This window comes from Suncus etruscus, chromosome 16 (assembly GCF_024139225.1).
Source record: "Suncus etruscus isolate mSunEtr1 chromosome 16, mSunEtr1.pri.cur, whole genome shotgun sequence".
Taxonomy (NCBI): Eukaryota; Metazoa; Chordata; class Mammalia; order Eulipotyphla; family Soricidae; genus Suncus; species Suncus etruscus.
This window is the reverse complement of record NC_064863.1, coordinates 65,135,157-65,162,641: the sequence shown is the minus strand read 5'-3', so window position 1 is coordinate 65,162,641 and position 27,485 is coordinate 65,135,157. Positions and strand designations below refer to the sequence as shown.

Sequence of the window (27,485 nt, the reverse complement as noted above, 5' to 3'; positions counted from 1 at the left end):
GTGATCAGGAAATTAATACCAGAAAACTTTCCCACCCCCTGGAAAGAGGCTCCAGTACAAATCCAGGAGGTGAAAAGAGTCCCTAAAGAAATAGGCCCTAATAAACCAACACCAAGGCAATCCAAATGGCAAATAATAATAATAATAAAAATAATAATAATAATAATAATAAAAGAGAAAAGAGAAAGATGAATTCCTTAAAACAATACAAAAGAAAAAATCCCTCAAGTACAAAGAATCAAACCAGATCTCCCATTTGAAACAATTCAAGCAAGAAGACAGTGGAATGGCATATTTAAACAACTGAATGAAAGAAGCTTCCAACCTAGATTCTACTACCCAGCAAAACTCTCATTCATATGGGAGGGAGGACTAAAAACATTCTCAGACATAAAAAAGAACTCACATTATTTGTGCAAAAGAAAACCGATTCTAAACGATCTACTCAGAGATTAATTACACAATCCAAACTCCCGATTGTAACAAAAACCACCCTACACCATACAAGTGCACAACAGCCATCTCTGTCAATAATCTCCTTAAATGTCAATGGACTAAATTCTCTCATTAAAAGACATAATAGTAGAGAGTTGGATTAGAACATAAAAACCAGATTTCTGTTGCCTGCAAGAAACACACCTACAAATACAGGATAGACACAGGCTTAAAATAAAAGGATGGAATTCAATTATTCAAGCCAATGAAAAACAAAAAAGAGCTAGGACAGTCATTCTTATATCAGAACAAATTGCATTCAACCTCAAGAAAGTGATCAGAGACAAAGAGAGTGACTACATACTGCTCAGGGGAACACTAGACCAAGAAGTACTAACTCTGATCAATATTTATGCACCAATTGCAGAGCCAGCAAAAAATGTAAGCAAACCTGGAGAAACAGATGGAAGAAAATGTGATAGTAGTAGGATATCTCAATACTCCACAATCACACTGGAGAGATCCACTAGACAGAAAACTAGTAAAGAAATAAGTCCTAAATGATAATTTAGAAGAACTAAGGCTAATGGACTTATATAGGGCCCTCCTCCCCCTGAAAGCAGAATACAAAGCAGAATACATATTCTTCTCAAGTGCACATGAAACTTTCTCCAGAAGAGACCATGCCTTAGGATATAAATCTAACTTGCATAAAGTCACAAATATAAGGATTATTAGAAGCACCCTATCAGATCACTATGCAACAGAGATCAAGATTGACTGTAAAAAGAAACTATGGAGAAAATTCAACACCTGTAGATTAAACAACATACTGCTCAACAACAGCTGGATCAAAGAGGAACTCAAGGAAGAAATAAAAACATTCCTTGAAACAAATGATAATGAAGAGACAAATTGTCAAAAGTTGTGGGACACAGCAAAAGCAGTAATTAGGGGGAAACTCACAGCAATACAGGCCTATGTCAGGAAAGAGAAAAATTACAAAGTCAATAGTTTAAAGGGTCACTTTAAGGAGCTGGAACAACGGCAGCAAAGAAACCCAAACACAACCAGAAGACAAGAAATAAAAAAAAAAAAAACAGTGCAAAAATAAACAACATCGAAACTAAGAAAACAATACAAAAAATCAACGAAACCATGAGTTGGTTTTTTGAAAGAATAAACAAGATAGACAAAGCACTGGCAAGACTCACCAAAAAGAAGAAGGAAAACACCCAAATAAATAGGATTTGAAATGAAAGGGGAAAGATTACAACAGAACCCCCAAGAAATCCAACATATCATGAGGACTTATTATGAACAACTATATTCAGTCAGTTTAAAGAACCCAAAAGAAACCAAAAGATTTTTGGAAAAATATCACCTTCCAAGACTGGATAAGGAGGATGTAGAAAGCCTAAACAGGTCATCACATCTGAGGAAATTGAATCAGTAATTAAGAAACTCCCCAAGAACAAAAGTCCAGGTCCAGATGGTTTTACTGGTGAATTCTATCTAACATTCCAAGAAGAATTATTACCACTGATCCACAAGCTCTTCCAAAACATTGAAAAAACGGGAATCCTTCCTAATTACTTTTGTGAGGCTAATATCACACTCATTCTCAAAGATGGTGAAGACATTACCAAGTAAGAAAACTACAGACCGATCTCACTAATGAACATAGATGCAAAAATCCTCAACAATATCTTAGCAAAGAGAATCAAGCACTACATCAAAAAGATTATACACCATGACCAAGTGTTTTTCATCCCAGGGATGCAAGGATGGTTCAACAAACGCAAATCAATCAACATCATACACCACATCAACAATAAGAAAGACAAAAATCACATGATTATATCAATAGATGCAAAGAAGGCATTTGACAAAATCCAACACCCATTCATGATGAAAACAATCAGTAAAATAGGACTGGAAAGAACCTTCCTCAAGATAGTTACAGTTATCTATAAAAATCCCACAGCCAACATTAGCCTTAATGGTGAAAAACTGAAAGCATTTCCACTAAGGTCAGGAACTAGGCAAGGCTGTCCACTCTCTCCACTCTTATTCAATATAGTTTTAGAAGTCCTAGCAATAGCAATCAGACAAGAGAAGGGAATCAAAGGAATCCAAATAGGGAAAGAGGAACTCAAACTATATCTTTTTACAGATGATATGATGATATACATCAAAAATTCTAGAGAGTCCACAGTAAAACTCCTAGAAACAATTAAGCAATACAGCAAAGTGGCTGGCTACAAAGTCAATACACATAAGACAGTAGCATTCCTCTATACAAATAACGAAGTAGAGGATAAAGATATTAAGGAGACAATCCCATTTAAAATAGTTTCCAAAAATATCAAGTACCTAGGAATCAACCTTACAAGAGAAGTGAAGAACCTATACCATGAAAACTTCAAAACACTGCAGAAATAAATTGAAGAGGACCTAAGGAAATGGAAGAACATCCCATGCTTATGGGTAGGTAGAATCAACATTGTCAAAATGATGATCTTACCTAAACTTCAATATAGATTCAATTGCAATCCCTATCCAAATTCAGACATCATTTTTTAAAGACTTAGAACAATCAATTATAAAATTCATCTGGAACCACTAAAGACCAGGTTAGCCAAATACATACTGAAAAACAAAAAGCTGGGTGGCATCTCTTTACCTAACCTGAAGCTTTACTATAAAGCCATAGCAATCAAAACAGCATGGTACTGGAACAAAGACAGAGTCTCAGACCAGTGGGATAGAACAGAATATCCAGATTATCCAGAGATAAACCCCCAAATATACAGTCAACTAATATTTGACAAAAGCCAAGAACTTGAAATGGAACAAAGATAGTCTTTTCAACAAATTGTGTTGGAACAACTGGATAGCCAACTGTAAGATTGATTCATACCTTACACCTTACACAAAGTCAACTCAAAATGGAATAAAGACCTTGAATTCAGACCCAAATCTATAAAGTTTATTGAAGAAAAAATAGGCAGAACACTCCAAGACATATATATCAAAAAAGTCTTTGAGGATAGAATGCCAATGGCAAGATTTTCATATCAAATCTAAGTAAATGGGACTACATCAAACTAAAAAGTTTCTGCATGGTGAAAGTAACCCTTGTTAAAAAAAATAAAGAAACCCTCATTAATACTAGAAGACAGTTAATGGAATAGGAAAAGATTTTTGCACTCAACATGTCAGATAAAGGCTGATATCTAGGATATACAAAGCACTCAGAAAGGTGAGCTCCAAAAAATCTAATAAAGCCATAGAAAAATGGGGAGAAGAAATGAATAGACACTTCTCCGAGGAAGACCAAAAAATGGTCACAGACACATGAAAACATGCTTACCTTCACTCATCATTAGGGAAATCCAAATCAAGACAACAATGAGGCACCACCTTACACAAATGAGGATGGCTCACATAAAAAATAATGGGACCAATCTCTGTTGGCAGGAATGAAGTAAGAAAGAAATTCTCATTCACTGCTGCTGGGGATGCTTCCTGGTTCAATCCCTATAAAAAACAGTGTGGAGAGTGCTCAGTAAACTCAGAATTGAGCTGCCATATGACCCAGCAATTGCTCTCCTGAGTATATATTCCCAAGTCGGAAGGACATTCATCCCAAAGTATGTGTGCACTCCACTATTTATTGCAGCACTCAGTACAATAGCCAAGATTTGGAACCAACCTCGATACCCAACAACAGATGAGTGGATCATGAAGATGTGGTATTTATACACAATGGAATACTACATAGCAGTTAGAAATGTTACAATGATACAATGGATTTTGCAGCAACATGGATGGATCTACAAAATATTATGTTAAATGCAGTAAGCCAGAAGATGAAGGATAATTACAGAATGATAGCACTTTTCTGAGATACTTAGAATATACACCATATGTCAAGGCATGTAGCATGCATGTCTCCATTACTAAGGGAAGCACACCCCAGATGTGTCTATTGGCTTTCCTGGTGAAGTGCCTGACTTCCCCTAAGAAATAATTCAGCCACAAGGCCCATTGGTGGAAGTCAATCATAACCCCTGCATGGATTACTGGCTATATTTCTGACATGGCTGTGACATTATATTTCTCTTTTCCTTTTATTTGACTTTGTCTCCCTTGCAAAACTACAGAAATTCAGCCTCAGTTATTCTACAGTCATTAAGAAATTTCAGCACCAAAGACCTGCCAAAGTTCCCTGCTGGCTAAATATATTCGCAACTCAAAGTCCACCAGCTACCTCTCTTTCTGTCAGCCTATTTACTTCCAAAGGCTAAGTCAAAATATAGCAATGGTCTTCTCTCCTTGCCTTTGAGCACCACAGCAGAATGACTTTGACTCAAGGACTTTCCCTGTCACTTTGAATACCTGCTGACAGGTTTGGCCAGTGTAGAATTAGGCTATTTTACTAGGTATAATTCTGTACCCCTTTCATAAGTTTTATCTCTTTCTTTTACCAGATCATAGGAAGTGTGTCTTAGCCCCTAACTAGAAAACTATTCTCTCAGATTAAGGATATTTGATATTAGGAGAAAACCAGGATTCCTGCTATCCCTTAATTTACATCAGTAATAACATCTAGGGTCAGGAATCACTTTAATATGTAAGAAATTAGCTTTCCTTTTATCCTCTGGCTCCTAACTGAAACCTATTCTATTCTAAGGTTACAAACCACCTAAAGCTATGTGTATTTGTTTTAAAATCAAACAATGTACATTGATAGTTGCTGTACTTTGAAAGAAATAAATGTGGGCATTCCTTTCATGATATGACTGTCTCCTTACCCTTTATATACTTCCTTGCCTAAAGATTAAATTTGTCGCACTGGGGCCCGGAGAGATAGCACAGCGGTGTTTGCCTTGCAAGCAGCCGGTCCAGGACCTAAGGTGGTTGGTTCAAATCCCGGTGTCCCATATGGTCTCCCATGCCTGCCAGGTGCTATTTCTGAGTGGATAGCTAGGAGTAACCCCTGAGCGCCGCCGGGTGTGGCCCAAAAACCAAAAAAAAAAAAAAAAAAACAAAAAAAATTTGTCGCACTCCTGCCAGAAGTGTGTTGACCCACATACACTGTGTGTGGTGTCATTATTTCATATTTCATATTTCATATTCGACCGCTCGTGTTACCCGTTTTCCTACGTGAAGGATTCTGTCCCACTAGAATTGCTGAGGCGCCTACAGCAACCATATATACATATACTACTCCAAGAACAAATACAATGGTCTAATAGGGTAGAAACTCCAAGCACTGTAGTTGTCAGCATTTACTGGGGAGAAGTGTTCAAAAACAAATGGAAGAGGAACAACACAAAGCCTCGACTATCCATTATACCATAAAGAAACCAGCAACAACGGAAACAATGGTTTAGAGAACAGGTATGTAATCAGCCTTTAATTACAAAGGCCTATAACAATGTCTTAGGGAGCTTATATACAGATAATGGTGAAGAATATGATTGGAAGCCAGAGACTCCAGCAGCAGCATTTCCTAACAATGTGTTTTAATGTCTTAATCTTACTAAGTATAAAATAACCTCTCAGCTTCTCTGTCCACAGGGATTCTTGGATACAAAGGGTGGACACCCTTATTTGACACCTTGGTGCTCAGTCATACTAGATACCATATTCAGTTTGCATTACAAAAATGTCTTGATAAAACACTCCAATATACTCTTTTTCTCTGGTTTATGGCTTCTATTAGGACCTGAAGCATATGACCATTCAGACCACTGAAACAGTCAGCTGCGAAGTCACAGACTTGTATTATAGGGCCTACTTATTGAACACATTTGGGCAAATTAACATTTCCTTTCTCTCTCTCTTTCTCTCTTCTCCCTACTTCTTTCCTTCTCCCCTTTCTTCTTCTTCCTCTTCTTCCTCATCATCATCAAATTCAATTTTATGTCAAATAAAATCCACACTGATAGTTTTTCTTTAGGAAAGGAACTTCGATACATAAAATGCAGTGGACAATACTACATAGGATAGCCTCCTATATAGGTAGGCCTCATTAACATATTATTTAGTACTCGAGATGCGAAACCTAAGTGTATCCTAAACTGCTCCAGCCATTATCTAACCCTGAAACCTTCGTTTAGCAAGACCCAACCCCATCACTGACGAAATGCTTAGAAACTGGGAAAATCCCCCAATTTCGACATACCGACCCAATCTATTTTATTTGATTTATTAAATTAAAAAATTATTATATTTACCTATTTTTTCTGTTCTCTCTCTTATCTTCTGCTCTCCCTTCCTCTCTTTCTTAAGCTATACCTAAGCTAATTATTTATCTTAATTCAACCAGTCCTTAAGAACTCAGACCCATCCTATTAGGGCCAGACCTCTAACAACACCTTAAAAATAGATCACTGAAGTATGTCTTTATGTGGGCATAAGTACATAAGAGAGAGGACTCCTCTATGATAGCCAAACCTAAATTATAAACAATCCATGTCTATAGTGTATATAGCCCTCCTATATACTATCCCTTCTACCTCCCTTCAGAAATCCTATTAGCTCTTCACCCACCAATCCCAATCTGATATACCTCCTTATTAATACTCTTTATCCTCAGTTCTTAACCCATTAAATATCAAGACCGACCTCCTGCCCCAATAAGCCATCACCCAGTTCCCAAGCAAAGGGACACCAACTGAGCCCCTCATCTTGTCCCCCAGCAGAAAACTACAACCAAGACTCCTGCTGACTCATGCTCTGTGGCCCTCCTTCTCCCCCCCCCCAAATGTGGACTGTTGCTCGATACCAGATTCAGCTCCAGAAGGACCCCCACTGCAAGAACTCTACCTGAGTTCTTTCTGCCATAAATCATTTTTGAAACTCAATAAAACCAGGGTATGTGATGAAAATGTGCCCTGGATTCCATCCCCCACAAGAATATCTCAAAAGACAATGGCGAAGCTTATATTTCCTTTCTAAGTTTAAGGCCTCTATAATACTACCTCTTAACCTGTTTATCGCCAAAGGTAAGGTAGTCTTCTGTATCACTTTGTTCCTTTAATTACTTTTTTAAATAAATTTTTATTTATTTTTTCCTTGATATATATATATATATATACACACACACACACACACACACACACACACTTATATATAGTGTTGGTTTTGTTTGTTTTTTTTTCTTATCCTCCTTAACTTCGTCTGTTTTGGTTCTGCTTGGTACAAAAACCTACAAGAAAAAGCCTTGCCCAGGATTTAAGCTCAGGTCAAAACCAGGGCACAAAGATGATGGAGTCTGACACTCTCACCCCCAAATGCACCAGCAATATAATATAGCACCATTTCTTTTTGCACAGGCATAATAAAAATGGGGAAATTTTATGTATAGAAACAAGCTCTTATCTACTAGAGATAAGAACTCATACATTTTACAATACAAGGGCACTTCCCACCTTGAACATATGTCATGTGGTCCCAATTTAGACTCCATGTGATTAGACAATGATGGTCAACCCCAAGCCCTAGATCGCAGACATAGAAACGACAAAGTTCTCCGCAACAGCTTCAGGAACCAAACTCCCCCTGGGACATTCTTAACACTGCTCTGACACCAACAAATGCCAGTTTTGATATGACATCCTGACAATGAGGAAATGGCAACAACTTGGTCCAAGAGCAGGTTGTCTTACCTCACCACTTAATGATAAGATGAAATCAGAAGGCATGTTATCCTTTGATCTGTGCAAAAGCCAAGATCGCTATCTACTGAAGACTGACTGTGACAATCATGACTAGGCAGAACTTATCCTGGGAACAATAAAAAAAAGACCCTAGTCTAGGCTTTGGCCTACAATCTGTACAACAACCAAGATCTCTAATTCCAGAGGTCTGACTGAGACAACTGCAACTGAGCAGAACTTCTGGAAACATAATGAAATAATGTAATAATAATCCTAGGCTTCATCCTAGGATCCGTGCAAAACCAAGACCACCAACTACAGAAGACTGATTAAAACAACAGTGATGGAACAGAACTTCTAGAACTGTAAAGAAAGACTCTACCCTATGCTTTATCCTATGACCTGTGCAAATACCAAGATCTCTAGTTACAGAGGCCTGATTTTATCATCCATGACTGAGTGGAAAGTTTCCAGACATCACAAAAGGACCTAGGGGAGAGAATAAGAGCATGTATGGAGCCTGTAGCTATTTCCATGACAGTATACTTTAAGGACAGAGAAACCCTGTATCTTTTAGGCCAAGGGAATTCCCTTTCTAATTTTCCCAATATTTACTGTACCTATACAAAAAAAGCACAAATTAATTATTTTTGTTATGGTTGTTGTTGCTTGCTTTTTTGTGTTTTTTTTTTTTAAATCTTGGGACTGTGGTTATTGTTTGGTTGTTGTCTTTATTGGGGTACTTATTGCTATGGTGCTTTTTGGGGTTTTTTGGTTTGATTTTTTTGTATTCTTGTTATGTTTTTCTTCCTTTTCCCCTTCCTTCTCTTAAATTGATATTTATAGCCTCTATAAGAACTAGTCCCGGTTTTTTTTTTTTTTTTTTTTGCTTGTTTGATTTTTGCCCCCCACCCCTTTTTCCCTTCTAGCAGAACCACATAACTTGAACCTTTTGTTCTGCCTCACAAATTGGAGGAGAAATAATGGAGGGTACCAAGACCAAACAGTCATCTGAACATCGAGTGGAAATAAAAAATAATCAGACTTAAACACCAAATCCAAAGTTAACGACAACAGAATTGATACCCAATTTACAACAAGCTAGACACAGAGGGGACCACTTACACTAGCAGCCCAGGGGGCAAAGGAGAGGTATATAGGATGCATGCTGGGAACAGGGGTGGAGGGAAGACAACATTGGTGGTGGGAATGCCCCTGAATGACACTATGTACCTAAAATATTACTGTGAAAGATTTGTAATCCACTTTGGTCAAAATAAAAATTATTAAAAAAAAAAGTTCCTTTTACCCAACCTCCCTTGTCTCTGTTCTTTCCAAAGAAGGTCCTACAATCAAGGGTCCTCAAACTCTTTTTATACAGCGGGTCAGTTCACTGTCCTTCAGACTGTTGGAGGGCCAGATTATAGTAAAAACAAAAATTATGAACAAATTTCTATGCACATTGCATATATCTTATTTAGAGGTGAAGAAACAAAATGGGAATAAATACAATATGTGGGCCCCGGGCCATAGTTTGAGGACCGTTGATAGGTTCTGCTCCCTGTTTGTGTTCCATAAACCTCTGGTACCATGTGTGGTGAGTGGGAGGAGATAGATATACAGACACCTACTTAACAAGATTTCTGTGGCTATGGTAGGCACCTAGCTAGGCCTGGCTTCTAACTGAAGTGAGTATTTAAAAATCTCCTTGGCACAAAGGTCATGCTTTTAGCTAGTTTAGCCAGTGCCTCCAGCACAAAGAAGAGAGAAGCCAGGAAAACTTGTCTGGGAAGTCCCTTGAGCCCTGCCAGTAAAGCAGCCCCTGGGCATTCCGCTGGTTGTGGACCCAAAAAGAAGCTTCTTGCTGAGAAATCAGGTCCCAACTAATTTAGACTTACGACTTTGGAGACAAAATATGACCTTCAAAGGAGCCTGGACATCTCCCTCCCCCCCCCCCCCCTGCCTCTGCAAACCTCAGCCTAGAGTCCAAGAGAATAGAAATCAAAAGGCCCACCTTTCCCGCTACTTTCAAAGTTCAGATTGCCTCTTTTAAACACAATCTGCACCCACACTTTTCTTCTGAAAATGTCTCTCTCTCTTTTTTTTTGAGAGGGAGAGGGGGAAGAGGGAGAAGGGAAAGAGGAAAGGAGTAAGAGGGAGAGGGAGGAAGAGGGAGGAGAGAGAGGAAAGAAGAGAGGAGGAGGGAGAGGAGGGAGAGATAGGGAGAGGGAGAGAGAGAGAGAGAAAAGAATGACAGGGAGAGGGAGAGAGAGGGAGGAAAGAACGGGAAGGAGAGAGAGAGGAGGAGGAGGAGAGGGACAGGGAGGGAGAAAAAGGGAGAGAGAGAAAGGAATGATAGGGAGAGGAAGAGAGGGAGAAGGGGAGAGAGAGAGGGACGGAGGGAGAAAGAGAGAGGAAGAGAAGGATAGGGAGGGGGAGAGAGAGGGAAAGAAAGAGGGAGAGGAAGAGAGGGAAAGGAGAGAGAGAGGAAGGAGCTGAAAAGGTCTCTTCTTAGGAGACAAACCCTTAACCGGATGCACCCCACAAATCTCGCATACACCCCTCTCCCCGCCCCAAACCAAGACCTAGTTTAATGGTGTGTGGTCCTGGGTCTTTGGAAGCAGAGCATGCTTGGGGTCACAGATCTCAGCTTCTGAGTTTGTGCGGGGCCGAGCATGGGTCTTCTCGTTGCCGGCCCCCCATTCCCAGTACAGGATCCCCGGGTCCCCTTGCAGGCCCGCAGGGCGGAGCGAGGCTTCCGAGGCTTCGGGGAAGGCCGGGGTGGCCGGGGTGGCCGGGGTGACGGCAAGGCCGGGGCCCAAGGGGTGGAGCGCCGCGGGGCCGGGCCGGGGTCAGGGAGTCGCCCAGGACGGGCCGGGACTCGCGGGGGCCGAATGACAGCGGGCGCCGCGGGGCACATGACTGCGGGCCCGGCCCCGCCCGCCCGCCCGCCCGCCCGCTTGCCTCCCTCCCGCGCCGCAGCAGCTGCCAGGAGCCTCCCGGGCCGCCGCGTCCCCCTGCGCGCCCCTCGCTTCTGCCCCGAGTGCGCCCGATCGCCCCGGGGAAACCCGAACCCCAGTCCCTGCCCCGCGCGCGGGCCCAGCTGCCGGGCGCCTGCTGCGGCTCCGGGCGGTCGCGGGTCCTCGGGCCGCCCATCCTCCGGGCTCGAGTAGGCTTGTCCGCCGGCCCGAGGCTCCGCGTGCAGCATGGGCAGGTGCTGCTACTACACGGTGGGGACGCTGGCCCTGCTGCTGCTGGTGACCAGCGTCACGCTCCTGGTGGCCCGAGTGTTCCAGAAGGCGGTGGACCAGACGATCCAGAAGGTTAGGGTCTGGGGGGGGAAGTCGTGGGGGTGGCGGTGGGGTGGGGGGATGTGTGTGTGTGTTGCGACTTGGGGGGGGCACTTCTAGATGATAGAGAAGGTTAGGAGTGGGGTGTGTGTATGTGTGTGTGTGGTTTGTGTGTGTATGGAGAAGGCTAGGAGGGTGTGTGTGTGTGTGTGTGTGTGTGTGTGTGTGTGTGTGTGTGTGTGTGTGTGTGTGTGTGTGTGTGCTGGGACTTTGGGAGGCACTTCCAGACATCCTTCCACTTCACCCCTCCTTTGTGTGTGTGTATGTCTGTGTGTGGTATATGTGTGTGTAGAGAAGGTTAGGAGTGGTGTATGTGTGTGTGTGTGTGTGTGTGTGTGTGTGTGTGTGTGTGTGTGTTGGGACTTGGGGAGGCACTTCCAGACATCCTTCCACTTCACCCCTCCTTTGTATGTGTGTGTATGTGTGTGTTTGTGGTATATGTGTGTGTAGAGAAGGTTAGGAGTGGTGTGTGTGTGTGTGTGTGTGTGTGTGTGTGTGTGTGTGTGTGTGTGTGTGTGTGTGTGTGTGCTGGGACTTGGGGAGGCACTTCCAGACATCCTTCCACTTCCCTGGAGCACACCCTCCTTTCCTCCTTTCTCATTTTCGTTTTCTTGGGTTGGTAGGTAAGGGCTAAAGTACAATGGGGAGAACATGAAAGACTATGTTCCCTTTATAATAATTGGTAAGCATTTGAACTTAGACAATAGTTTTTTTTTTTTTTTCTAAAACGCTCACTTGTATTGTTTTTCATTTACTTTCCTCCTCACTTCCTTCCACCCAGTCTCTGATGGGCTCAAACCTCATTTCTTTCCCACCTCATAAATAAACACTCCAGAGGGTGCCGTTTTCTTGTTCAAGGTCTGTACCTTTGAGGTGCTGCCTCCTGGGGTGAGAAGCACGTTGTGGTCTATTGTGTTCTTCCTTCCTGGACCCTGCAGAGCAGAGAATGATTTCAGACATGTCAGTTCACTCAAGCCCGAGCTTGAACACACAGCTGGTAACTTTATATCTTGTACCAGCTTTGTGTAACCTTCTGTTCCTGCTCTTTTCAAACAGTCAAGAGTTCTGGGCAAGGATGCATTTGGATTCTTAAAAGAAGCAGAACCTGTCTCTTCCGTTAGATCAATGTGTGGACTGAAGAGCTGGTCCTTTCGTAAGATTTTTTTCCCACTCAACCAGCCACAACCGGTTATCCTTTCTTTTCCCTTTCATCTACACCCAGCAATCAGTGTGGAAAGGGGAACAAGAGAAAGGAACTGAATCACTTAAAAAAAAAAATTACTAAAGCAGCCTTTCTTGGTCACACCCATGACCACATATTTCATTTCTCCCACTGGTTGGCACTCCCATTGGATAGATAACAAAGTCTGGATTGGGCCAGAGCAATAGTACAGCGAGTAGGGTGCTTGCCTAGCACGTGGCCCATTCAGGTTTGATCCCCCAGCATCCCACATGGTTCCTGCACATCACCAGAGTGATCCCATGAGTGCAGAGACAGGTTCAGGTACTGAACACAGATGGTGTGCTCTCCCCCAAACAGACAAACCCAAAGCCTAGATCCCATTCAGTTTAATCCCTTCCTGCTTAGTAAATTCTCATTTCAGGTGGCAACAGACATATTCCTTTATAGAGGCACTTAAAAGTCACTAATTACTTGAAATCTTGCAGTTAGTGCAACTTTAAAAGAGCCATGGTCAGTGAGCATAATTATTTTTTGTTTGTTTGTTTTTTGGGCCACACCTGTGACGCTCAGGGGTTACTCTTGGCTTAGAAATCGTTCCTGGGTTGGGGACCATATGGGATGTCAGGGATCAAACCAAGGTCCGTCCTGGGTCAGCCGCATGCAAGGCAAATGTCCTTCCACTGTGTTATTGCTCCAGCCCCTAATTTAATATTTTTGAAGTTCATATTGCCAAGGAAGACAAAGCCCTTGTATGCATTTTTCAAGGGCTTCTGAGTACCCAAGGAGAAAAATAACCTGGATCCTCCTCAATTCTGTCCTGCAAATCCATAAAGAGTAGAATATAAAGTATTTGCACTTGGTGACTAGAGTTCCCAGGACTAAGGTTAGTTAGTATGTGGGTTTCCTTGTGTGACTTTGAAAGCTTCTTTTAGGTGAACCCTCTGAGATGAGTGAGCTTCCCAGTGCCTCTCTCAGTACTAGACCTCACATACTATGCGGATCTCTGTCTCAAGAGGGACATGAAAATGGGGTAAGACAGTTCGGCTGGGGCTAAAGTTTCCATGGCTGCTTGTTGGCTTTTTCATGTAATTTGTTCTATGAGGAACAGGTTGTGCTCCAATTGTTTCATCACAATTTAGGGAAGGGGATTTACTGGCACCCCCAGCTCTGTTAAGGAACACCATGCAGTATTTTGTATGTGCAACTAAATGACAGCTCTGGTTTCACTGGACAGCTGTGAGACCAGAGGGCACACATTACTGCTCTTTTCTGTCGGATCATGTGTAGGACAGTGACATGTGATAATGGGAAGGAGTTAGGATTCTGCTGATCAACTCGCCTGACTTTGAAATACTGGCTTCTTCATGTACTACCTGGATAACCTTTGGGTCGTTGCATAACCCTTTTTTGATTCTCAGTTTTTTATAAATGAATTTAACTGCTTAGATAGCCATATGATATGAACTATTATGGAAAGTAGTATAGTGCTTGTGGGATATAGTTAGTACTTTAAAAGATCTTTGCTTCAAGATGGTTGCAATATTATAGAGGGTAGGGTGCTTGTCATGCATGTGGTTGACCTGGGTTCAATCCCCGACATCCCATATAATCCCCTGAGCCTCAACAGGAATAACTCCTTAGTGTAGCGCCAACCCCTGAGCCAGGAGTGACCACTGAGCACTGGCAGATATGGCCCCAAACAAGAAAACAACAACAAAGGTTAGTCTTCCTTGTTATTAAAAGCTACATAAGCCAAGAAAAATTGCACGATATTTGAAATCAACTACTTTAGCTCCTAACCTAGCCTTATTTATTAGCTTTTTGACTTGGGGTAAGTTACTAAACTTCTTTGAGCCTCATTTTCATTATGCACTGAAGTATGAATGTTAGCTCTCTTGGCACAGAGGTGTATTTGCCACTAAGGCAACAGAGGTTAAGCATTGTCCCCCTCACTTGCACATGCCCTTCTATAGCCTTTCACCTACTTCTGCATTCTAACTTCCTAACTTTTTGTTTTCTTGGGAAGGGCCTTGCCACAATCCCTGGCTATGTCTCTGTCTCTCCACTTTGGTGAGACTGAAGTAGAGTCCATGGGAAGGCTGGGATATGGAATCCCATAGTATCAGGTGATGAATGTGATGGATTATGGTCATCATCATGATTTTCATCATTATTATTATATAAAATTCACTCACAACAGAATTGTAGCAGAATCCACTCTAATACTCTTAATTCTTAGTTTTTTCATTGGAAGATTTTCCATGCCCTTATGTGTCTATATCAAAAAGAAAAGACAGGAAAGGGATAAAATTGAAAATAGTAAATTTGGCTAGTTGTGAACTGCTCAGTAAAAGAATTCTTATGAGAAAAAATATTTCCTTTGTAAGTAAATGTTTTCTTTAAGACCAGAGTTGATTAAAGGAAACTTTTATTTGGGCAGTGAGTAGAAATAAGCAAGACAATTAGATTCCTTTCTTGTTCTCAATGATGACTGTCTGATGATGACTGTCTGATATTGGGCAAGTACTTTAAGAATCTAAGTTGTGGCCACCAGAATGATAGTAGGGTTAAGGCACCAGTCTTCATTGCCAACCCTGACTTGATTCCAGCACCAATAATGGTCCCCTGAGCACTGCCAGTAGTGAACCCCTTGGACACAGAGCCTAAAGTAAGCCCTGAGCATTACCTGATGTGACCAGCAAAATATAAATTATGGAGCCTGAGAGATAATGCAGGTGTTCAGGTGGTTACCTTGCATGCTGCTAATCCCAGTTAAATAAATCCATGGCATCACATATGGTCACCCACATCCTCAGTCCTATTAGGATTCTCTCACCTCCCTGAAAAAGGAATTGAATTGAAATAGTTTGTGCTTCAATATTCTCATGTCCTAGAGGACTAGTAGTGCCTCCCTCCTGGTCTCATCATACCCATTTCTGTGGAGGGTGTAGGAGGAGAGTAGTATCAACATTAAGGAGACCTTGGCTGTTGTGTTTTGACTTCCTGAAGACAAAATTTTCCAGATGACCCATCAGGTTATCCCAACCCCTAACACAATGTCTGTATACAGTAAGTATATACTAAATGAATAAGTACCATAGTCTCATTGTTAGTCTTGTTATTAGAAGCTACATAAGCCAAGAAAAATTGAGTTGAAAGACTAGTTTGTGAGAATTGACAGAATGTAGTAAAATTTCCTTTTTCTATCACTAATGTATACTTGAACTAAATTTTGCAAACCAATAGGAATTGAACCCTTTTGAAACCTCGTTTTTGAAAACGGGGTCAGTAACAATTACTACCTTCTGATTGTCACAAGAATAAAATTAAGGGGCTGGAGAAAGCTCAATAAGCTAATAATATACAATGCTTGTGGGATATCCAGCTATCATGTGATCCCTGAGCACAATCAGGAATTACCCAGAGCATCTATGGTTATGGCTCCATAAACAAAAGAATAAAAATAATGAGCAAGTTAGGAATCTTCCTTGAATGAGACTAGTGAGGTTTGATTCATTTATACAAAATAATCTCTGAGCACAGACAGGAGTAAGCCCTAAGCATAGGAAGGTATGACCCCCCCCCAAAAAAAAGTTTTTAAAAATGAAATTCAATGATTGTTGTAAAGGCCTTGCACAGGCCTGAATAATAATATATTTATGCTATGCTTTTATTATAATTTTTACATGTATGAGAAAATTTATATATTAGATCAGGTTCCTTGTAGCTTCAAACTTTTTGTTTCATTTTGCTTTGTTTTTTGTTTTTGGGTGATGCCCTGTGGTGCTCAGGAGTTACTCCTGGCTCTGGGTTCAGAAATCACTCCTGGCAGGCTTAAGGGCCATATGGGATGCTGGGGATTGAACCTGAGTTGACCGTGTGCAAGGCAAATGCCCTGCTGTTGTGCTATCACTCTAGCCCATGTAGATTCAAACTTCTGAAACTTGCTGAGGAATCATTGTTTGAGAGCAGTATGTAGCTTAGAATTTTAATTTTTCTCTCAAGGCCTGCCACCGCTCTGAATACCTCCCAGAATTAGAAATGTAGAATTGGCTAAAGTCAGGACTGACTGGCAAGAGAGAGGTTGGCAAGAACCAGGGAGAGGCAATGAGACCTCATATTTTATTTCCTATGCACAAGAAGGCCCAAAGCAGCATCAGGGATGGGTAAGACATGTACTCACTCTACTCACTCTCTGGGCATTGAGTATAGGTGGCACTTATTTATTGTTTTGGTGGGGGGAAGGAAGTTTACTATAGATACTTTGGAGCTGTTCTACTGATACCTCAGAAAATCAGATATAATCACCAAATATTTAGCTAAATAACACTAATGACTATGTGGGAGTCTTTATGTAGTGCAGTAATTGAACCCAGGGCTGGACTTACCTTGACACATGTAATCTATCACTAAGCCACATCCAGGGGCCTCTCTATTTCCTAAAGGTCAAGCATCTTCTCCTCTCGGTTTTAAATTTCTATACATTTTTGTAATGTTGTTTGAGAGGCACTTAGTTGGGTGGGGGACTGTTGGTCAAGGGAAGTGGACTCTGGTGAAGGGCTTGGTGGATTGGTGTTAAAACATTGTATGCCTAAAACCCAATCATGAATAACTTTGTTATTTCATGGTGACTACATAAAATGATAAAAATAATTTAAAGTAGCAATAAAGAAAGACCTAGGAAGCAATAAATACATGATCCCATTTATTTCATAAAAAACAAAGTCAAACATCTTTCTTTTTATTTTAATTAATTTATTTAAACACCATGGTTACAAGGTTGTTCATAATACAATTGATTTGTTTTAATTTTTCCCTCAGATACAATTCCTTCTTATTTTTGTAAGGTCAGTCTATGTTTAGAGACATCTTTTTGCATCCTTTTCAGCATTATGCAGATTTAGAATATTTGAGTAAGAAAGCACTTTAATGTCACTTAATCTTAATTGTGTTTTGTTTGTTTTTCTTGGTTGGTTAGTTGTTTTTTTCTCAGGGAAACTGAGAAAGTTCAGTTTAAAATGGATGAGTCAATGCTTGTAAGTTGTCTGATGGACAGGTAGGGGTTGGTAGGGGTAAGGAGATCCATCGATCTCCTAGTTAACTTCTGCTAGTGGACAGGCCTTGTTTATTTACACCTGATCTGGAATAATTATTAGCCCCCTCTTCCCTCTCAAGAATTTATACTCATGGTTTGGGTCCTAAATTTAAATATGCTCCTCACATACCGCAGTTTCTCCCTTTCTTGGCCTTAGAGGAACAAGCCTGCTAGGGAGCAGAAGCCTGTTCAGCCAAGTAAGAAGGGAGTTTTCATTCTGTAAAGGGCCAGCCTTTAAGGAGAAGGAGGGTGAAAAACCTCAGAATAGTGAGGCTTCTTGAGATCTTAAAAGAAACTGGGCAGTCAGCAGCATTTTTCTGTGCTTTTCTCACCAGCCAACTTTCTTTGCTGGTCAGGCTGTTTATTCCCCTGCTGAATCACAAGCTAAGTTTTTTGGGATCCTCCAAATGCTAAGTGTTCGGGGAACTTGCTTTTAAGGAGAAAATTCCAGATTTGTAGCTGAATCCTGTAATTGGTTCAGTACAAGCAGAAATCATGGATCAAATAAGCAAAGGCAGTAGTATCCTTGCCAAATTCCTTAACTCGAGAACACAATCACTGAACTTGCCATGGGCTTTTATGAACATGACCTTGTGATGCCAAATCCCTACTGTATCTTTAACATTTTACTAATTCATCTTGGACTTGGGTACCTTTATTATTAATGGTTTAAACCATGGAACAACTGGTAGTTGGCAAAGCAGTCCCTAAACTCTGGGACTACTAAAATCACTTATCGATATTTTTAAAAAAGTACAAGGAAGGAAGGGAGGGAGAAGAGGGGAGGAGGGTTGAGTTGAGTTAGATTGCAGAGGGGTCCATACTTGCTCATGCTTAGATATTATTACTGGCTTTTTGCTCAGGGGTCTGTCCTGATGTCAGCACTGGTTATTCTTGTTCTTTGTGATGTGTGCCAGTATTGTTTTGATTTTCATTTCCTCGATGATTCATGATGTAGAGCATTTTTCATGTCTGGTTGGGTGAAGAACTTTTGGCAAAATATTCCTTTCATTGAGTTTTGTCACTGTATCCCACCACTACCTTCAGGCCTTAAGGTTGCTTATGATCAATCTGCTGTAAATCTTTTTTTTTTTTTTTTTGGTTTTTCAGGCCACACCCGTTTGATGCTCAGGGGTTACTCCTGGCTAAGGGCTCAGAAATCACCCCTGGCTTGGGGGGACCATATGGGACGCCCGGGGATCGAACAGCGGTCCTTCCTTGGCTAGCGCTTACAAGGCAGACACCTTACCTCTAGTGCCACCTCCCCGGCCCCAAATCTGCTGTAAATCTTAAGGATGCTCCTTTGTACATAATTTCCATTTTTGATCTTTCTGCCTTCAGTATTCCATCCCTATCTGTGCGATTCGCCATTGTTTCTAGGATGTGCTTTTGGGTGTTTTTCTCTTTAGCCTTTAGCCTGTACTCTTTGGGCATGTAGTATTTGGTTGCATGAACTCTTTAGTCCTGGAAGTTTTTCTGCAATGATGTCCTTGACTGTTGATTTTTCATGGAGATTTTTCTTTCTGGACCTCTGGGACTCCAATGTTTCTTATATTGTTTTTATTGAGTTTATCACAGACTTCTGTTTGTATCTGTTCTTATTCTTTGAGGATTTTTTTTCCATTGTCTGATCTTTTGTTTTGAGGCTCTTTCCAGCCTCTTCTGTTTTATGGAGTTGTTATGTATCTCATCTTAGAGCTCGCTGATGTTTTCTTCAGCAACTGTTACTCTTCGTTAGTGACACTTTCCAGTGAGGTTTTCATTTCAGCTACCAAGATTTTTAGCCCTGGTATTTCGGTTTTGAGTTTTCTTATTTCGACATTCATTTCCCCTTGATTCTTATTTGTTCTTCATTCAGTTTGTTTCAGGGATTCTTTGAGTTCCTTGAACATCCTCCAATTTTCTCTCTAAAGTCTTTCTCTGGGAGGCAATATAGGTGCTGGATCTTCAGATCCATTATCTTCATTCTCTAAGTATGGTGGTCTTTTGTGTTGCTTTCCCATAGTGTACTTTGCAGTGTTTTTTATTCTTTCTATGTGTTGTGCTTGTGTACACTGATTAGAAGATAAGTGCAGCTACAGAGCCAAGTGGAGTGACTTGCCACTCTGCTTTTGTGTCTATGAGCAGGTAACGCGTGTTCCCTCAGCCATGGAGGGGCTTGCACCTCTCAGTTTAACTTTGTCTTTGCGGGGAGGGGTACTTATCCCTCTGCTTCTCAGGGCTTCTGCCAGCCTCACTCAAACTGGGGTTCCTGCTGCTTTTGTGTCTCCGGGTGGGCAGTGCCTGTGTTTCCTCAACCTTAGAGGGGGTTGTGTTGATGCTCAGGGCTTACTTCTGACTCTATACTCAGGAATTACCCGTGGTGTTACTTGGGATCACAGGGGATGCTAGAGAGCAAACCTAGGTTATCTGCATTCGAGTACTATCTTACCCACTGCTGGTGGGAATGCCATCTAGTGCAGCCTTTCAGGAAAACAATATGGATATTCCTCAAAAATATGGACATGGAGACTATTATGCTCAGTAAAATGGACCAGAGGAAAACATATATATATATATATAAACAGTCTCACTCATTTGCAGGATATAAGAAAAATAAAAGACAGTATGACAATAATATCCTGAGACAATAGAGCTGAACACTGGGAGGACTAGCTCATAACATGCAGACAAATCCAGAGTATCACTGGGTGTGATCCAAAAACTTAAAAAAAAGTTTGAGTTTTACACCCCTTCTAGAAAAAGTGAAGTAGAATGCCACTGTGATTATGATAATGAGTTACTATTGCAGTCTCCCATGCTAAGGATGCTTCTTTTAACTTTGTACTATGAAAATAAAAAGTAATGGAAGAAATAGGAGACACAATGTAAATAGTTGATGAAAACATCACTTAATTAATTTTCTGTCAGAGATTAAAGCATAACCCAGACAGGCTGTAAAATAGTAAGACTGGTTCTACCTGTTATACTAATAAATTGGCATTGTTTTCTCAACCAATCTTATTTATTCACATCTAAAAATCTTCTCTCATCCACTCCCTCAACCATTGCCTCCACACACTTTCTTTTAACCCATCTTTACCTAATCCTCCTGACTCCACCTTCATTTGCTGCTCTTTCTTTGATAGGGGCTCCTATTCTTGTTTTCACATTGCTAAATGGCTGGAGCTGAGAGTGCTCTGTAGCAGGAAATTTTGTAGGGACAGTTTTTCACTGTAGGGCTCTGCATGTCATTCATAGCGGAAGAGCTTGAACTGACACATGAATTAACATTCGAATCACAACTGTCAGACCTTTTTAGCTGTATTATTATAGCTGCAAGTGAAATAAGATGAATTCAACAAAGTGACTTTTAAAAGAAAGAATGCCAGTGCTTTTGTTTCTGATGTTAAAATAAAGCCCAACTAACAAACTTGTTTGAAGACAGGGACTTTGTTTGGGCCATATCTGGTGGTGCTCAGAGCTTGTTCCTACTTCTGTGCTGAGAGATTGCTCCTGGCATGTTCGGGGACCATATGTTTATGTCGTGTGCAAGGCAAACACCTTAACCTTTGTACTATTTCTCCAGACCCTGAATGGCAGCTTACTTCTTTCACCTCACCAGTGAATTTTATTTTATTTTTTCTATTTTTATTGAGATATCATGATGTACAGTACTGTTCATTACAGTTTCATGCATACATCATTAAAACACCACATCTTACCATCACAGTTGTCACTTCCACCAATATTTCAAAGATCTCTGCCATCTACCTTGTCTAACCCTTTAAGTAAGCTCAGTTCTTAATGGAGTTTTATAAAAGGTAAATAGTGCGAAGTATTTAAATTACTGTAAAAGACTGTGTTGAGTTGATTACAAGGTGGAAAATATTTAAAAAGCATAACCAATTGGCCAGGCATGTGGCTTAGCCATTTATTTATTACTTATATGTGTGAAGCCTACGTTTCATGCTTGGCACCATACATAGTTAGGGAAAGGCAAACCAGTTGGTGTTTTGCAGTTGGAAAGTGTTTTAAATCTCAAGTCCTGCGACAGTCACCTATAACATGTAATTATGCCAGACTCTCAGAGTTGGTCTTTATTTTCTCAGTGAATTTATACTGTGTAAATAATTAGCAGATATGGAAAGTTTTTTAATTTAATTTAATTTTATTGAAACCACTGTGATTTACAAAGTCTTCATAGTTGGATTTCAGATATACAGTGAATGAGGACTATTCCCACCATCAGTACCAACCTCCCTCTACCAATGATCCCAGAGTGCATTCAATACCACCACCCTTTGCCCCTGGCCTGTCAGTATGACAGGCCCTTTTTTTTTTTTTTTTTTTTTTTTGGCTTTTTGGGCCACACCCAGCGGTGCTCAGGGGTTACTCCTGACTGCCTGCTCAGAAATAGCTCCTGGCAGGCACGGGGGACCATATGGGACATCGGGATTTGAACCAACCACCTTTGGTCCTGGATCGGCTGCTTGTAAGGCAAACGCCACTGTGCTATCTCTCCGGGCCCATGACAGGCCCATTTTAAGTGTAGATTGTTAAAGTTTAGGTCTCTTGATTCTATTGTTGTTGACTTTGGTTTGGGTATTTAGTTCTGTCCTTTTGTTTTTCCACCATTGTACCTGAGACCACTTGGCCCCTGGCCCCATCCTTTTTTTTTTTTTTTTCTGGAAGGTTTATTTTTAATTTTTTTTTAATTAAAGCACTGGTTTACAAAATTATTTGTAGATGCTAAAGTTTTTGTAGTAAGTAGCGCGTAGAGCTTATCTTAAGTATATTACTTCCTAGCAATGTTTCTATTCAAGCTGATTGTATCCTTGTGTTTTTATTATTATTTGGAAATGGCTTCTACTAGAATAGCAAGTTCAATAATCCTGCTGTTGCCTTCCTGAAATATCTGTTAGGCTAACTTAGATGTATGGCTGTAGCACATAATGTTAGCTCATAACAGAAGGAGCCAGCTCAGCTTGACCTTGAACAATGTGGATGTTACTAGTGCAAACAGTGCCTGCCAGCAATTGGCAAATAATGGCAGGCTGGGTCAGATCAAGGCTGGTCAAAGACCTTGGGCTTTATCCTGTGAATAGTGGTGAGAGTCTGCTTCAGTTTGTACTTTCCTTGCCTTTTTTTTTAAATTTATTTAGTAAAGTCATTATACTATTATATTTAAAAAATTGACAAACTAATTTGGTGCTCCATAATTTGGCCTTTTATAAACAATGTTTGGAATTTATTATTTTCAGTTTCAGTTGCTCTTAAGTTTGTCACTAGAAAGCAATTTTGCAGTGCCTTCTCTCTAAAGTGTTTTCTTCCTTTTTCTTTTCTTGATACCTTTGTGATTTACAGAGTCCTTCATAGTTGGGTTTTCAGTCATTGGGTTTCAGACAATCAGGGCCAATCCCACCTCTAGTGTTGACCTTCCTCCACCATGTTCCCAGAGAGCATCCCAACCACCAACACCCTTTGCCCACAAGCCTGCCATTATAACAGGCCCATTTAAAGTTTAGATTGTTAGTTTCGGTTTCTGATTCCATTGTTATTGATTTTGGCTTGGAGATTTAGTTCTGTCCTTTTTTTTTTTCCTTCAGCAATGCAGCTGACACTGCTTGGCCCCTGGCACCCATCCTTTCATATTTGTGTTTCTCTTTCACTCAGTTTCTATTCTTCTTGCTACAGTCTGGGGCCATGGGTGTTTGGGTCAACTTTGATTAAACCATTGCATTTCTTCATGCAGTTATTATAAATACCACATATATGTTAAATCATTCTGTATTTGTCTGTCTTTTTCTGGCTTCCTTTAATATAATATCTTCCAGTTCCACCCATGTTGCTGTAAATTGCACGATTGCATCATTTCTTACAGCTATGTAGTATTTCATTATATATATACACACACACCACATTTTCATGAACCCATGTGTCTTTTTTGGGGCATCTAGGTTGTTTCCAAGTCTGAGCTATTGTATTGTGTGCTGCAATAAATAAAGGTGTGCATATATCCTTTTGGATAAATGTTTTTCTGTCCTGGGAATAGATACCCAAAAGAGGGATTGCTGGGTTATATGTGTGATAGCTTATTTATTCATTTATTTTTGTTTTTTGGGTCACACCCAGCAGTGCTAGGGGCCACCCTTGGCTCTATGCTCAGAAATTGCTCCCAGCAGGCTCTGGGGACCATATGGATGCCAGTATTCCAACCACTGTCCTTCTGCGTCTAAGGTGAATGCCTTACCATTGTGCTATCTCTCCGCCTCTGCTGTGCTATCTTTCTGGTTTTGAGTTTAGTGAGAACCCTTCATACTATTTTCTATAGAAGTTGGACCAAGCAGCATTCTCACCAGCAGTGGATGAGAATTTTTTCTCACCACATGCCCACCAACAGCGATTGTTCATAGTATTTTTGTGCGATCCTTACTGGTAAAAGATGATATCTTGATTTGGGTTTCCCTAATGATAAGTGATGATCAGCATTTTTTCTTGTGTCTGTTAGCCATCTGTTGGTTTTTCTCAGAGAAATGTCTGTTCATTTCCTCTCCCCATTTTTTGATGGGGTTTTTAGGTTTTGTGGAGTTAATCTTTCTGAATACTTTGTATACTCTAGATAGCAAAACTTTCTCTGATGGATTGAGTGCAAAATTTTCTCCCATTCAGTTAGTTGTCTTCTAATTTTGGCCCATGTTTCTTTTGCCATACAAAAACTTTTTAGTTTGATGTAGTCCCATTTATTCAGGTTTGATGCTATAGCCCTTGCCATTGGCCTCCTATCAATGAAGACTTCTTTGAGGTCCAAGTCTTGAAGTGTTCTGCCTGTGTTTTCCTCAGTGAACTTTATGGATTCAGGACTAATCTCAAGGTCTTTGATTCACTTTGAGTTGACTTTTGTATAAAGTGAAAGATATGGATCAATCTTGAATTTCTTATATGTGGTTATCTAATTGTTCCAACACCATTTATGAAGAGACTGTCTTTATTCCAGTTTCCTTGCTTTTTCCCCCCCTGGCTGCGACCCCCTAGGACCCTGCCCGCAGGGTGGACTGAGGATCACGAAGTAATTCATGGGTCATGAGCGGGATCCAACCTAAAAAGGAGGAAAGAGGCTGAGAAATAAATGAGCTCAAGTCAAGCTGGCTGATCAAGAGCTAAGGTTTATTGAGAGGGGGCTAGTTTTTATATATGAGCAAAATACAGAAGTAACAGTCAGTACTTTTCCATGGCATCTATAGAAAAGTAGGGGGGTCGTACAGGATGGACTTTCCAGTTTTACAGCATACCCTTATATCCTACAGACATTCTTTCACAATGGTAGCTTAACAGGATGTGATCTTATCTTATCAACTCGGGAGGTTTACTGGGACATCTGATTTGTTTGGTTAACATTTCTTTTAGGTTCAGGGGGTAAATGCCATAGCAGCCGCCTGACACAGGCCTTAGGTTTCAGGCATCAGAGACTCCATTTTGCTCTCTAGCTCTAACAGCCTCCAATACCTGGCTGTTTGTGTATGCACAGTTGTGATTGTAGTGCTGACATACACTTTAATTGTCAGAATTGCTGGGGTTGGCATGCTTTAATTGGGCTTGCACACTCTTTGGTTGTGCTCACAGGGGTCACACACTTGGTTGTGGAGCCAGGAATCCTGTCATTACATTTAGCATGAGGTGCTGAACTGAGAAGCTTATGCCCTCAAAGGACAGACTCATGCCCATAAGGCAGGTAACTGTCCCACTGAGCAACCGCAGACTCCATTAGATGCATTATTTTGTTTTTGTTTTGTTTTGCTTTGGAGCCACACATGGTTGCTCAGTGTTAGTCCTGACTCTATACTCTGCACTCCTGGATGCCAGGGATGGAACTCAGCTTGACCACATGCAAAACAAGCTCCTTACCCACGGTACTACCCTGTATATGCTCTTTTGCTTTTAATTTTGGGTAATACCTGCATTGCTCAGATGCTCCTCCTAGCAAGCGGTCAGGCCTGGTAGTCCTCAGGAGACCGTGTAGTATGAGAATAAAATAGGACCTTCCATATCAAAAGCATGAAAAGATTGGAGATCCGTGTATGGTTTCTGCAGTTTCCCATTTCTCTGGGCTTGCCCACAAGGCTGTTGGATACTGATGTTGCATTTGAACTTGAGAGAAGGAGCAAATGTTTATGTCTGTGTCTGCCCCATATTAATACAACATTTTCTGTTTAATTCCCATATCCATTGTAACAGTTATTTCTACTTTCTCTTTGATAGTTTTTCTTGAATTATTTGAATTTTATTTGTTTATTATTTGGGACCTACAAGTACTAAGATTCTCAGCCACTCATGTCACTCAGTTGAATGTGAAGGTTAGAGGATGTGACACTACTCAGGCCCTAGAGTGTCAAAGACTACCCACATCACTTCCTTGTTGCCCAAGGGACTTGTGGACACCAGTGATCTTTAGGGCGCCATATTGTACCCAAGTTGGCAGCGTGTAAGGCCTAATCTTAACCCATGCAGTATTTTTTTCAGTCTTGATTATTTGAACTTTAGTTGTAAACTTTACATTTTACCCCAAAATTCTTTGATTTGCCCCTCCTAAGAATTAAAACACTTTTTTGTTTATTTTTGGGTTATACCCAGTGGTGCACAGGGATTACTTTTGGCTCTACTCAAAAATTTTTCCTGGCAGTCTCTGGGGACCATAACAGATGCCAGGGACCGAACCCAGTTTAGCCACATGCAAGGCAAATGCCCTTGTGCTATCAGTCTGGCCCCCAAATTAAAACACTTTTGACACAGTCCTTGCAATATTTTGTGTGTGTCTGTTTTGTTCTGTTTTTGCAGTATCAGGAATCATATTCAAGGCCTCACAATTCTGCCATATGTTTGTATTTTTCGAATCATACAACTCTGTCCAAAGTTCAGTTTGGTGGCAACTGTTAGAGTGCACAAGGTTGGTTTTTGCAAGCTCAGAATTGACCTTCATTGGGTTTGATTTGGCTTCCTGATCCTGTGAGCTTCAGAAAGTCAGAGCCACCTTTGTCTCCTCTGCAGAATGGGAATCCTTACCTTGCAGGATGAGGGTCAGGCTCAGAGATTATGTCTATCCTTGCATAGACCCTGATTCCTGGTCTCTTCACCATCAGTAACAGCTGCTGTGTTGGTTCTATGATCATCCTTCTCTGAGTTGAATGTCAGGGGAAGGAGATACAAATACAGAAGCTACTGATTTAGATATGTTGGCAGCTGTATTTATAAACATCCCTCTGTTCTCATTTCCCGCTCCTTCCTTATTTAGTGTGTATAATACAGACACACAACACACACATCTATTGTGGGATGGGAGAAATGAATTATATTAAAGGTTCAGGAGGAAGGCAGGGTTTGCACAGAATGAAAGGTGGTATGAGGCTCTGGGTGAGTGTTGGAGGATGGTGAAGGAATAGGTGAGGGATTGGGAGTGGAAACAGATTGTGGTTGGAGCAGAATCTACCCTGTGTGACTGGCAAGCTTCCCAAAATCCCTTTTTATTGTTAGGGTTTTCATCTGCTGACTCCACCCTACTCATTGTTTACTTCTATCCTGTCTTTAATCATCTTGAAGTTTGGAAGAGTAAATTTTAACCAGTCCTTTAAAAAACAGATTTATCCTCCTTTGGGAAAAGACTTTGCTCTCCTATCTGGCAGTACTTCCTTTGTCTTTGGAAGCGGGTCTTTGGCTGTAAGCCAAGTAGGCAAGACTAATAAGAGGTCTGATCCTCTGTTTTTCACATTTGCTGC

General features: G+C 40.9%; 1 protein-coding gene across 1 annotated transcript in view; it reads left to right on the top strand.

The window, feature by feature from the left end:
- Positions 1-27,485, top strand: part of SCARB2 (scavenger receptor class B member 2) — a 146,911-nt gene that overhangs the window by 82,096 nt on the left and 37,330 nt on the right. Inside the window, exon 2 of the mRNA XM_049790262.1 lies at positions 11,282-11,431. Coding sequence (XP_049646219.1) covers positions 11,315-11,431 — 117 coding nt within the window. The 5' untranslated portion in view covers positions 11,282-11,314. The remainder of the gene's footprint in view (positions 1-11,281; positions 11,432-27,485) is intronic.